Raw genomic sequence first — 12,601 nt, 5'->3', positions numbered from 1 at the left:
GAGAGCCCCCCAAGAAAATGCAGAACCACAGCAAGAAACTGGCCGACAAGCAACCACACGGACTGGCAGGAGAGTCCGGTGGCCAGCCCATCTGGACAACTACATCCCGTAGATGTCGCTGGGGAGGGAGTGATGTGGCGACCCCATAGAAGAAGGTGGCAACACCGGTCGCCATGGTTACGGCAGTGGAGCTGTCATTCGACCATTCGGCTCTAACTCGTGGGGCAGGAACTACCCTGTTCCCCCGAGACCCACACTTTTAATTTTGATATTTAATTTCAATTTTTCAATTTAATTTTTATTTCGATATTTTGTACGCTACTGGTTTTAAAAGTTGGCCGTTGTGGGCCGTTCGTTGGCTTGGTGCGTACGCACCATAAGAGGATCGTTTATTTTCATTCAATTGTTACAATGGTTATTGTATGTACAAAGAGGTTGGAGCTTCGGAGAAGTGATCACATTTGACTAGTAATCACCGAACCATAGGAACTGGAGACGGAAAATATTGTTAGTAAATACAGTTGGTGTCGACGGCACCATAGAATTTCATATAAACAGTTTTGGCCGCATGTTCCGTATCGTGTCGTCAGCGTGAGCGTAGTTTCGTAGGTCAGGTCTTTAGTGTCAAATTTGTACGATAGATGTCACTAATAAGTAATCAATAAAAGTGTCACAGCGAGTTGGATACAGGGACGATGGAGTGCAGGCTTTGTCTCGGATGGAGTACTCCGGCCGACTCTTCCGTCTCCATCTTCCAGAGACCAGGTCCTCATCCAGAGCGTCTGGAGCAACGCATTAGGACCTGCTGTCAAATTCATGTCGGTTGCTGGTTACAGGTTACAACTACTGTGGGCCCAATTGGTTAACTCTTCTCTTAATCCTACCTTTTCACCTGCAGGTTAAAAGAGGCGACGGGTTGCCGGACACGGTGTGTCTTTCGTGCAAGACCAATCTGGAATCGTTGATCAGCTTTCGAGAGGCTTGTTTTCGAAGCAACGAAACGTCTCAACGGAGGTTAGATGATTGCCTGAAGATCAAGACTGAGGAAGTTTTGTTGGAAGATTTAATATGGGACGATGAGACTTCATTACCGACAATTCAACAAAAAAATTGTGAAATTAGTACAAAACTTGTTTTACATACTAGAGAAAAGCCGTTCAAATGTGACAATTGTTTAAAATCATTTCGTAGTAAATATGATCTTGTGTTACATTTAAGATCTCACACGGGGGAAAAGCCTTACAAGTGTGAAATTTGTTTAAAATCATTTCGTTATAAATATGATCTTGTGATACATTTAAGATCTCACACGGGGGAAAAGCCTTACATGTGTGAAATTTGTTTAAAATCATTTTCCCGAAAATCTAACCTCACGTCACATAAAAAAAATCATTCTGGGATAAAACCGCACAAATGTGATATTTGCTTAAAATCATTTATTAATAAAACTAATCTTGTGATACATTTAACATCCCACACGGGGGAAGTGCCTTACAAGTGTGAAATTTGTTTAAAATCTTACCTCACGTCACATAAAAAAAATCATTCTGTGATTAAACCGCACAAATGTGATATTTGTTTAAAATCATTAAGTAGTAAACCTAATCTTGTGTTACATTTAAGATCTCACACAGGGGAAAAGCCTTACAAGTGTGAAATTTGTTTAAAATCATTTAGTAGTAAACCTTATCTTGTGTTACATTTAAGATCTCACACGGGGGAAAAGCCTTACAAGTGTGAAATTTGTTTAAAATCATATTCCCGAAATTATGGCCTCACGTTACATAAAAAAAATCATTCTGGGATAAAACCGCACAAATGTGAAATTTGTTCAAAAGCATTTAATCGGAATTCTTGTCTTTTTCGTCATTTACAAACTCATAGGGGGTGAAAATAATATATAACTTGTATAATGATAACAATGCAGTAGTTCGAATCAATTCGCTAAACTCGACAAATTTTCGAGTACAACGTGGAGTAAGGCAAGGGTGTATATTATCTCCAGACCTATTTAATATATATGGAGAGTATATAATGCGTAGAGCACTGGATGGTTGGAAGGGTGGAGTGTCCATTGGTGGAAAAAAACTATCCAATCTTCGGTATGCGGATGACACAACGCTCATAGCTAATAATCATGAAGAAATGGCCGAACTGATCCGTCGTGTTGAGACAGAGAGTAATGTGCTTGGCCTCCAGATAAACCGCCCCAAAACAAAAATTATGATAATTGACCGTCACCAACAGCTGCAAAACAACAACTCAGCTTTAAACGGTATAGATGTGGTCGATAATTTTGTCTATCTGGGGTCACTCATATCTAGCAACGGCGGCAGCGAATTGGAAATACGGCGCCGGATTACATTAGCAAAATCGGCAATGTCACAACTAACGAAGATTTGGAAGAATAGAGCCATTACAACTGCTGTCAAAATCCGTCTCGTGAAGAGTCTCGTTTTTTCTGTCTGCCTTTATGGTGTCGAGACGTGGACCATGAAGGCGGCGGATAGACGGAGAATCGATGCCTTCGAGATGTGGTCCTGGAGACGGCTACTGCGCGTGCCTTGGACCGACAAACGCACGAATGTGTCTATTCTTGAAGAATTGAAAATCAAGGATAGACTGTCAACAATATGCCTGAAACGTATATTACAGTTCTTCGGCCACATTGCACGAAGAGGTGAGGAGAGCCTGGAGCGGTTGGTTGTGGTTGGTAGCGTCGAAGGCAGAAGAGCCAGAGGCAGATCCCCCGCACGCTGGACTGACCAAGTATCTGCAGCGACGGGCGCTTCCACGGTAGCAAGTCTTCGCCTGGCCGAATTTAGAACTGAATGGAGGCAGCTGGTTGACCGCACATCATAGTCACGATCCTCAGTGATGAGGGAACCGACAGCAATATAGGGGGTGAAAAGCCTTAAAAGTGTGATATTTTTTTAAAACCACCCGAAACATATAAGGTCTCATTCTTATAATCACATATAGTCTTATGAATGTGAAATATGAACGCATATAATATAATTTTTTGCTAAATATCACTGCGTCTCATTTAAATACCCACACCGTACAAGTGTGATATTTGTTTGAAGTCGATTTCTAATCTAAGCTACCTCGTAAGTCACATGAGATCTCTCATTGACATTCATTTCCTAATCAATTTTTTCTCATGGGTTATAAAAGTTGTCATAAGATGTAAAAATGGAAACGTAGAAAATTTTGGTGCTAAAGATAATGTCTCACAAAGATATAAATCTTACAATACTGTATCCCTAATTGATTCAATTTGCGCGGACATGTAAGACAAGGACAATGACAAGCTCTTTCAATGACAATGACAAAAATTTTCTACGTTCCTATTAGTTGAAAAGTTATTTCATCCAATTTGAAAATTCTCTTCATTCTTTATATTTTTTGCATCGTATATTTTTCTAAATAAAATTGACTGATTCTCTAGTGAAATAAAATATTGTCATATATGGAGGTCATTATTTAGTTTAATTTTATGTGTATAATTAAACTTAGTAATTTCAATCTCAATACATATGTATTACAACGTTTTTTATTTCTCTTTTGAATGTTTTATGAACAGTTTTTTATTGTATTTTTTATATAGGGTGTATATTCTGTGAATGAGTTATCGTGTTACCATTCGATACAGTGTGTATTTTGATTTTAGTTAATTTTTTGATAAATATGTATATATATCCAGACTTACATATATGTGTGTAATATTTTATAGTAAAAATATAAAATAATTATTTGATTCTTAAAAAAATAACTGATTTTATTATTATTTTAAGAATGTTTATTTACATATAAGCTATATGTTTCGTCCACATTTTTTTTTACAGATTACATGTTGCAGTTCTTTATACGACACTTAATTGTAATTTAATTTGAACATGAAATGTAACTTAAGGAGCAGTTCAAATACATAAAAAAAAATACCTTCGAGAACATCATTGACAATAGTGGCTACTAAATTATAATTGTATGATATATGAAGTTTCAAAGAAATTCCAAAATACATATACATATACTTAAATCCTAATTACAGGGACAAAATTAAAAAAAAAAACTTTTATGCACACTAAATACAAAGATTTATTATGTTTTTTACACATTATACATAAACATATTCTTGAATATATATAAATATAGATGACATATAGAAAATGTTATACAATGTAACACAGATGTACAAGTAATGTTACCGATGATTTATTTATGTAGATGAGATGTAACAAGTTCATAATAAAATGACCAATTCACTTTTAGATACCGTCCATATTAAAGATGATTATTCATAATATAATAGATCGTCTGTAACGCGATAGATTTAATAATGACAAGGATTTCTTTAATGTATGATATTAGAAACATCTTATTTCAGTAGACGGTGAACGAAATGTTAATGAAATAAATTATTTTACTCACCGCTTTGTCCATTTTACATACAAATAATTGGTATTACAGGTAATCCCCGACTTACGACGGTTCGCACTTACGACCGAAAAAAAAAAAAAAATTTTTTATGAATTAATTATTTTTCAAAAATTGATTGATAAATCTCAAGCGGATGTGAGTTATGAAAACGGGGAATTCTCTTTCGGAAGAAAGGAAACATCGCAGTAGTTTTAAAAATTAAGTTATGACTCATTCCTTTTGGATTATTCACCAGTCGCACGACGGTAACAAACTCATACGATCGTTACTGTTTGTTACATAACTGTTCGTTATTGTTTTAGGATGTTTATTTTATCAATTTCGTGTTGATTAGTGCTCAAATTTGTATTTATAATGTGTGATAAAGAAACGGGATAAAGACTGATAAAGAAACTTTTGTTAAAAAAAAGAGAAAGGTGATAAACTTGAAATGATAAAACAATATGATAGTGGTAAAAAAGTGATGGACTTGGCAAATAATTTGAAATTGTCACATTCAACGGTCTCCACTGTTTTAAAAGATAAAGAAAAAATTCGCAAAGCCGTTAAAGGGTCCTTGTCAATCAAATCTAAAATAATAAATAAAAAAAGACTCGGACCCATTCAACAAATGGAAATATTACTAGTGATTTAAATCGATGACAAAATTAAAAAGCGAATTCCATTGCATCTCTTAAAGCTCATTATTTAAAAATTACATTTGCGCAAAGCATTGAAGCAATAGAAGGAAAAACTTTTCAAGAATTTTGAAAAATTTATAATATCCTTCATGCTATAAGAAATATAGATAAGGGATGGATCCTGTAACGGCTTAAGAAGTTACTTCAGCATGTATGTACGGAATATGGAAAAAACTCACCAATCGATTTGAACCCGTTTCTCTTTCCATATACGAAAAAGAAAAAAAATGTCGAGGATATTACTTAACCTAATCGTACAATTTAGTGAACGTCTGCAATTTGACGTAGATAACGAAGACATCAACCAACTTCTTGAAAATGATTCAGAAGATCTAACCAATGCAGAATTATTAGATCTCAAAACTCAAATGGTTGCAGAAGAGGATATTGATGAAAATAAATCAATCACATCTGAGGGACCGCTGAAAAAATTTGTATTGAAAGAAATGGCTGCTGCTTTTAATTTAATTAATCAAGGAATACAAAAGTTTGAAATTATGGACACAGACAGTGAAAGATTTTCAAATGTGAACCGCAGAATTCAAGAAAATCTCGCATGCTACCAAGAAATATATAGAGAAAAAAAACAGGATATTGTTCAAACAAAATTAGACACATTTTTCAAAAAAACTCATACGACTGTATCTCAAACTGAAGATGAAGAAATGGATTGTACTTATGTGATAAGTGATGAGGATCTATAATTTATAATTAACTAGCTGTATTACCCGGCTTCGCTCAGTGTTTATAATATAAACCGCTTAAACATGACTAAGCTAATTTAATTAAAAAAAAAAAAAAAATTTAAAAATTTAAAAAAAAAATAAAAAAAAAAATTAAAAAAAAATAAAAAAAAAAATCAAAAAAAAATAATAAAAAAAAAATAAAAAAAATATAAAAAAAAAATTTAAAAAAATCAAAAAAAATAATCAAATTTTTTTTTTTGCCTTCTAGGGCTTCGCCCTCGGCACCCCCCAGAGCCTTTGCCTTCTAGGGCTTCGCCCCTCCACGCCCCATAAGCAATTGCCGTTTAGGGCTTCGCCCCCATGATCAGTTGCCTTTTAGGGCTTCGCCCCTCCGCGCCCCCATGATTCAAAGCCGTCTAGGGCTTCGCCCCCCTTAGTTAATGCCTTTTAGGGCTTCTCCCCCCGCGCCCCCAAGATTAATTGCCGTTTAGGGCTTCGCCCCCCTTAGTTAATGCCTTTTAGGGCTTCGCCCCTCCGCCCCTAGGGCGGCGCCCCATAAGACTGCGCCCCTAAGGCTGCGCCCCATAAGACTGCGCCCCTAAGGCTGCGCCCCATAAGACAGCGCCCCATAAGGCTGCGCCCCATAAGGCTGCGGCCGATAAGGCTGTGCCCCATAAAGCTGCGCCCCCTTTTGAGCCCCATGGGGCTGCGCCCCATGAGGCTGGGCCCCCCGGGCCCCCTTCGGGGCCCCACGGGGCTGCGTCCCTTGTGGCGCCCCCTTTTGAGCCCCATGGGGCTGCGCCCCATGAGGCTGGGCCCCCCGGGCCCCCTTCGGGGCCCCACGGGGCTGCGCCCCATGTGGCGCCCCCTTTTGAGCCCCATGGGGCTGCGCCCCATGAGGCTGGGCCCCCCGGGCCCCCTTCGGGGCCCCACGGGGCTGCGTCCCTTGTGGCGCCCCCTTTTGAGCCCCATGGGGCTGCGCCCCATGAGGCTGGGCCCCCCGGGCCCCCTTCGGGGCCCCACGGGGCTGCGCCCCTTGTGGCGCCCCCTTTTGAGCCCCATGGGGCTGCGCCCCATGATTCGGTGACGTCATCGAACACGTGATTCGTTTTATTTTTTTTTCGATCCATAGGCGCCGATTTGTTTTTTTCGATTCAATGGATTCACCCCCGCGGGGGCGCAAGGCGAGTAGTTCCATGGGGCGCCACAAGGGGCGCAGCCACGTGGGGCCCCGAAGGGGGCGCAGCCTCATGGGGCGCGCAGCTTTCATGGGGCGGAGCCTTATGGGGCGCTGCCTTCTGAGGCGCAGTCTTTTGGGGCGCAGCCTTATGGGGCGCTGCTTTAAGGGGCGCCGCCTTATGGGGCGCAGCTTTATGGGGCGCTGCCTTATGGAGCTCAGCCGCATGGGGCCCCGAAGGGGGCGCAGCCTTTTGGGGCAGCCCTTAACGGCAACTGATCATGGGGGTGAAGCCCTAGACGGCAATTTATCGTGGGAGCGCGGAGGGGCGAAGCCCTAAAAGGCATAAACTAAGGGGGGCGAAGCCCTAGACGGCAATTAATCATGGGGGCGTGGAGGGGCGAAGCCCTAAAAGGCAACTGATCATGGGGGCGTAGCCTTAGACGGCATTTAATCATGGGGGCGTGTAGGGGCGAAGCCCTAAAAAGCAACTGATCATGGGGGCGAAGCCCTAGACGGCAATTAACCATGGGGACGTGGTGGGGCGAAGCCCTTATCGGCAACTGATCATGGGGGCGAAGCCCTAGATGGCATTTAATCATGGGGGCGCGGAGGGGCGAAGCCCTAATAGGCATTTACTAAGGGGGGCGAAGCCCTAGACGGCATTAAATCATGGGGGCGCGGAGGGGCGAAGCCCTAAAAGGCAACTAATCATGGGGGCGAAGCCCTAAACGGCAAGTAATCTTGGGGGCGCGGGGGGCGAAGCCCTATAAGGCATTAACTAAGGGGGGCGAAGCCCTAGACGGCATTAAATCATGGGGGCGCGGAGGGGCGAAGCCCTAAAAGGCATTATCTAAGGGGGGCGAAGCCCTAGACGGCATTCAATCATGCGTGCGCGGAGGGGCGAAGCCCTAAAAGGCAACTGATCATGGGGGCGAAGCCCTAAACGGCAATTGCTCATGGGGGCGTGGAGGGGTGAAACTCTAGAAGGCAAAGGCTCAGGGGGGCGCCAAGGGCGAAGCCCTAGAAGGCAAAAAAAAATATATATTTTATTTTTTGATTTTTTTTTATTTTTTTTGATTTTTTTTTTATTTTTTATTTTTTTTTAATTAAATGTTAACTATTAGCTTAGTCATGTTTAAGCGGTTTATATTATAAATACTGAGCGAAGCCGGGTAATACAGCTAGTGAAACTATATTTTCCAATACACATATATTTTATTGAATATTACGACCGGGACCTTTCTGAATTTGGGCCGTGATTATTTGCATATTATATACCCCTCTCCTCGACCCTGGTTGCCACTGTCTTTAGCTTTTGAGGAATTGCCTATGCGAGGAATTACCTAATTTGGAAAGTGTTGTCAGTGAGAAGTTGTCCAGTTATCTGAAAGTTGGTATATCTACATAGTACCAAATTTAGACAAAAGATGTCACTAAGAAATAGCAAGGGGAAGTCCGGTCGGTCTGGTTGCTGTCAGAGTTAAATGCAGGGACGATGGAGTGCAGGCTTTGTCTTGGATCAGCTCCGGCCGAGTCTTCCGTCTCCATCTTCCAGAGACCAGGTCCTCATCCAGAGCGTCTGGAGCAACGCATTAGGACCTGCTGTCAAATTCAGGTCGGTTGTCGGTTACAGGTTACAAATATTGTGGACCCACTTGATTGACTCTTCTCAACGCTTAATGCTACTTTTATCATCTGCAGGTTCAAAGAGGCGACGGGTTGCCGGAGACGGTGTGTCTTTCGTGTAAGACCAATTTGGAATCGTTAATCAGCTTTCGAAAGGCTTGTTTTCGAAGCAACGAAACGTCTCAACTGAGGCTAGGTGGTTATTTGAAGATCAAGACTAAAGAAGTTTTGTTGGAAGATGTATTATGGGACGATCAGCCTTCATTACCGACAATTCACCGAAAGTATAGAAAAATTTGTCCAAAGCCATTTCCCAGTGAATCTGAACTTGTTTTACATGATAGAGAAAAGCCGTTCAGATGTGACATTTGTTTAAAATCATTTTTTCGTAAATCTCACCTCGAGTCACATAAAAAATTGCACACTGGGATAAAACCATACAAATGTGACACATGTTTAAAATCATTTATTCGAAAAAATAAACTTGTGATACATTTAAGATCTCACACAGGGGAAAAGCCTTTCAAGTGTGAAATTTGTTTAAAATCATTTTCTCAAAAATCTAACCTTGAGTCACATAAAAAATCGCATACTGGGATAAAATCTCACAAATGTGAAATTTGTTTAAAATCTTTTTCTCGTAAATCTACCCTTGAGTGTCACGAAAAATTGCATACTGGGATAAAACCACATATGTGTGAAATTTGTTTAAAATCATTTTCTCATAGATCTAGCCTCTGGTCACATAAAAAATTGCATTCTGGGATAAAACCACACAAATGTGAAGTTTGTTTAAAATCATTTACTCAAAAATGTAGCCTCGAATTACATGAAAAAACGCATACTGGGATAAAACTACACAAATGTGACACTTGCTTAAAATCATTTAGTCATAAAAATGGACTTGTGTTACATTTAAGGACTCACACGGGTGAAAAGCCATACGTGTGTGAAATTTGTTTAAAATCATTTTCTCAAAAATCTAGCCTCGGGTTACATAAAAAAACGCATACTGGGATAAAACTACACAAATGTGACATTTGCTTAAATTCATTTATTAATAAACATGGACTTGTATTACATTTAAGGTCCCATACGGGGGAAAAGCCTTAGGAGTGTGAAATTTGTTTAAAATCATTTGTTCCAAAATCTACTCTCGGGGTACATAAAAAATCGCATACTGGGATAAAACCACACTAATGTGACATTTTTTTTAAATCATTCATCCAAAAATGTGAATCTGAAACTGTTATTAAACATTGCTTATATGCATGTATATATTCTTCCATGAGCAAAATTTAAGTATAAATTTAACTAAACAATGTCAGTGCATTTTGATTCAATTAGGGATCTTTGAAAAATTTTACTGTTACCTCAGAATAAAATTATAACATATAAATTATTTATTTACTAATTCATGCTAATGCATTTACTTTTGTATATTATTTGCGTGTATTGAAATTTTGTATTTATTATTCTCGTGTTATTTTTTTGATTAAACAAAAGTAGCCAACATGTGTATCATTATTCAATTCCACCTCAATTATTTAATAACAATAGTACTCGGTTCCAATAATGTTGAACGCCACGGTGTAATTTGTAATATTTGACACGTAGTAAGGTATTCTAAATTGTCTTAAGGAAATAAATAAATATATTTTTTAGTGCCATTCGAATCAATTTTATTTATGGATATTTTCTCGTAGCAATTTAGATTTTATAGATTGCATGGTTTTTTATGATAACCAGAGAAATGTTATATACATACATCTGATGATAAGGATGAAGTAACATGCAAGCCTTCTTGTCAGTTAGTCTTTCCTCCCATTGTATGGAAGTATTCTTGGCAAAGATTTGCGATTCTATCGTCGCACTTTGATATGTAAGGCGGAGATGTGGCTGATGATGATGTCCTTGCAAAATAATTGATCTGCCTAGAGTTTCTATTCAAGTTTTCAAGTTGTCCTTTAAGAGTATATCGTTGATGGATTTTTCAGTGTATAATCTCTGTGTTGGATTGAGTTGCTTGAATTTCTCGGACTACACCAGAGCAACTGGATCCACAGATTTTTGAAGGTTTAATTGTGGGCCAAGACAACAAATCACACGTTATAGTCCATAGCTAATTATGTTTTGCCATTGGCTCTTTCTTGGTTATGTTCAAAGAGAAATTTTATAATTAAAGATGTAGGCGGGGTACGATGTGTTGACCGTATCCCGGCCTAACGAAACACTGTTGTGTGGTTCAAAGATGGGGTCACCAATGTAGGCGGGGTAGCGATGTGTTGACAGCGCTGTTGGATGATCTGAAGGTTGCGTAGATCACGTCGGATTAGTACCAATGTAGGCGGGTTACATGTGTGTTGACCGTATCCCGGCCTAACGAAACACTGTTGTGCTAGTTTTATAAAGTTTTATTGTTTGCCTATGGTTGTACAAAGGTATGGTGTTTGTGGGCAAAAGTATGTCGTTCAGCGGTCTCTGGATATGGTAGAGTGTCGCTGGCTCAGCATTCAGCTATGTACGGAAGGTCTCTGGATACGGCAGTGTGTTGCTGGCTCGTCCGGCTGGTTGATCTTCCAAGTCCGCGTAGTGTAGTGGTGGCTGGTCAGGAGCTGTATGTTGACTGGTCTGCTGCTGTGTGTCGACGCTTGCTGCTCTGGGTCGACTGGTCTGGTGCTGTGTGTCGACGCTTGCTGTTGTGGGTCGACTGGTCTGGTGCTGTGTGTCGACGCTTGCTGTTGTGGGTCGACTGGCGTTGTTTGGGTTGTACCTCCTTTTATAGTGTTTTTGGAATGCTTGGTGGAAGTGGTTATTGACGCGTACGAGAGGAATTTTGTTTTCGTCGAGGCGTCGAATTTTCTGGAATGCTTGATGGAAGTGGTTATTGACGCGTACGAGAGGAATTTTGTTTTCGTCGAGGCGTCGAATTTTCTGGAATGCTTGATGCTGTTCCGCTCGATGTATTTTGTTGTTGCGGAATATTCTCGAAGGTTTCGATGACGATGACGACGACGAGATTCCTACATGGCTCTCCGGTGAGTGTTAGCGATGTGTGTGATTTTGTGGGAATCTTGATGTGTTGGAGTCTATTGACTCGATGGCGTCGTTGTTTGTCCGGTTGTGCTGGAGAAAGTTGTCTCAACAGCGGGTCTTGTGTTGCATGCCGGTCCAAGTCTTGTTCTCTACCAGGTTGCTTATTTTGGGCGAGCTGCGTTGGTAGTGAAGGTTTGCGATGGCTTGGATGGTGCTGTTGTGCAGGCTGCTGTGTTCTGCGTGGAGTCATTCGCGTGACTGTTTTGCTGGTTGTGCTGGAGTTAGTTGTCTCGGCAGCGGGTCTTGCGTGAAGAACGTTGGTTGACGAAGTGCGTTGAGTGCTGGTCTTCGTTGGTTGTGCTGGAGTTAGTTGTCTCGACAGCGGATCTTGCGTGAAGAACGTTGGTTGACGAAGTGCGTTGAGTGCTGGTCTTCGTTGGTTGTGCTGGAGTTAGTTGTCTCGGCAGCGGATCTTGCGTGAAGAACGTTGGTTGACGAAGTGCGTTGAGTGCTGGTCTTCGTTGGTTGTGCTGGAGTTAGTTGTCTCGGCAGCGGGTCTTGCGTGAAGAACGTTGGTTGACGAAGTGCGTTGAGTGCTGATCTTCGTTGGTTGTGCTGGAGTTAGTTGTCTCGACAGCGGATCTTGCGTGAAGAACGTTGGTTGACGAAGTGCGTTGAGTGCTGGTCTTCGTTGGTTGTGCTGGAGTTAGTTGTCTCGACAGCGGATCTTGCGTGAAGAACGTTGGTTGACGAAGTGCGTTGAGTGCTGGTCTTCGTTGGTTGTGCTGGAGTTAGTTGTCTCGACAGCGGATCTTGCGTGAAGAACGTTGGTTGACGAAGTGCGTTGAGTGCTGGTCTTCGTTGGTTGTGCTGGAGTTAGTTGTCTCGGCAGCGGGTCTTGCGTGAAGAACGTTGGTTGACGAAGTGCGTTGAGTGCTGGTCTTCGTTGG

General features: G+C 41.0%; 2 protein-coding genes and 1 long non-coding RNA gene across 3 annotated transcripts in view; 2 read left to right on the top strand and 1 right to left on the bottom strand.

Annotated features, from left to right (window-relative positions):
* Positions 1-12,601, bottom strand: part of LOC143919146 (uncharacterized) — a 1,208,594-nt gene that overhangs the window by 632,006 nt on the left and 563,987 nt on the right. Inside the window, exon 3 of the mRNA XM_077441341.1 lies at positions 11,566-12,436. Coding sequence (XP_077297467.1) covers positions 11,566-11,901 — 336 coding nt within the window. The 5' untranslated portion in view covers positions 11,902-12,436. The remainder of the gene's footprint in view (positions 1-11,565; positions 12,437-12,601) is intronic.
* The window catches only part of LOC143919153 (uncharacterized), a 229,710-nt gene that overhangs the window by 215,700 nt on the left and 1,409 nt on the right, over positions 1-12,601 (top strand). Inside the window, exon 2 of the long non-coding RNA XR_013261187.1 lies at positions 10,801-11,525. This is a non-coding gene — a long non-coding RNA (uncharacterized LOC143919153). The remainder of the gene's footprint in view (positions 1-10,800; positions 11,526-12,601) is intronic.
* LOC143919117 (uncharacterized) lies at positions 8,214-11,363 on the top strand. Its single transcript, XM_077441306.1, has 2 exons — positions 8,214-8,604; positions 8,691-11,363. The coding sequence occupies exons 1-2, from the start codon at positions 8,485-8,487 to the stop codon at positions 9,726-9,728; spliced, it is 1,158 nt and encodes a 385-aa protein (XP_077297432.1). The 5' UTR covers positions 8,214-8,484; the 3' UTR covers positions 9,729-11,363.

This window comes from Arctopsyche grandis, chromosome 11 (assembly GCF_051622035.1).
Source record: "Arctopsyche grandis isolate Sample6627 chromosome 11, ASM5162203v2, whole genome shotgun sequence".
NCBI classification, from domain to species: domain Eukaryota; kingdom Metazoa; phylum Arthropoda; class Insecta; order Trichoptera; family Hydropsychidae; genus Arctopsyche; species Arctopsyche grandis.
The sequence above is the reverse complement of the archived record's forward strand: the minus strand, read 5'-3'. Positions and strand labels throughout refer to the sequence as shown.

Bases quoted from the DNA above. Each gene is read 5' to 3' on its own strand.
- LOC143919117 (XM_077441306.1), top strand. From the start codon at position 8,485: ATGGAGTGCAGGCTTTGTCTTGGATCAGCTCCGGCCGAGTCTTCCGTC. The intron at 8,605-8,690 runs GTCGGTTGTCGG...TATCATCTGCAG, and splicing joins GGACCTGCTGTCAAATTCAG to GTTCAAAGAGGCGACGGGTT.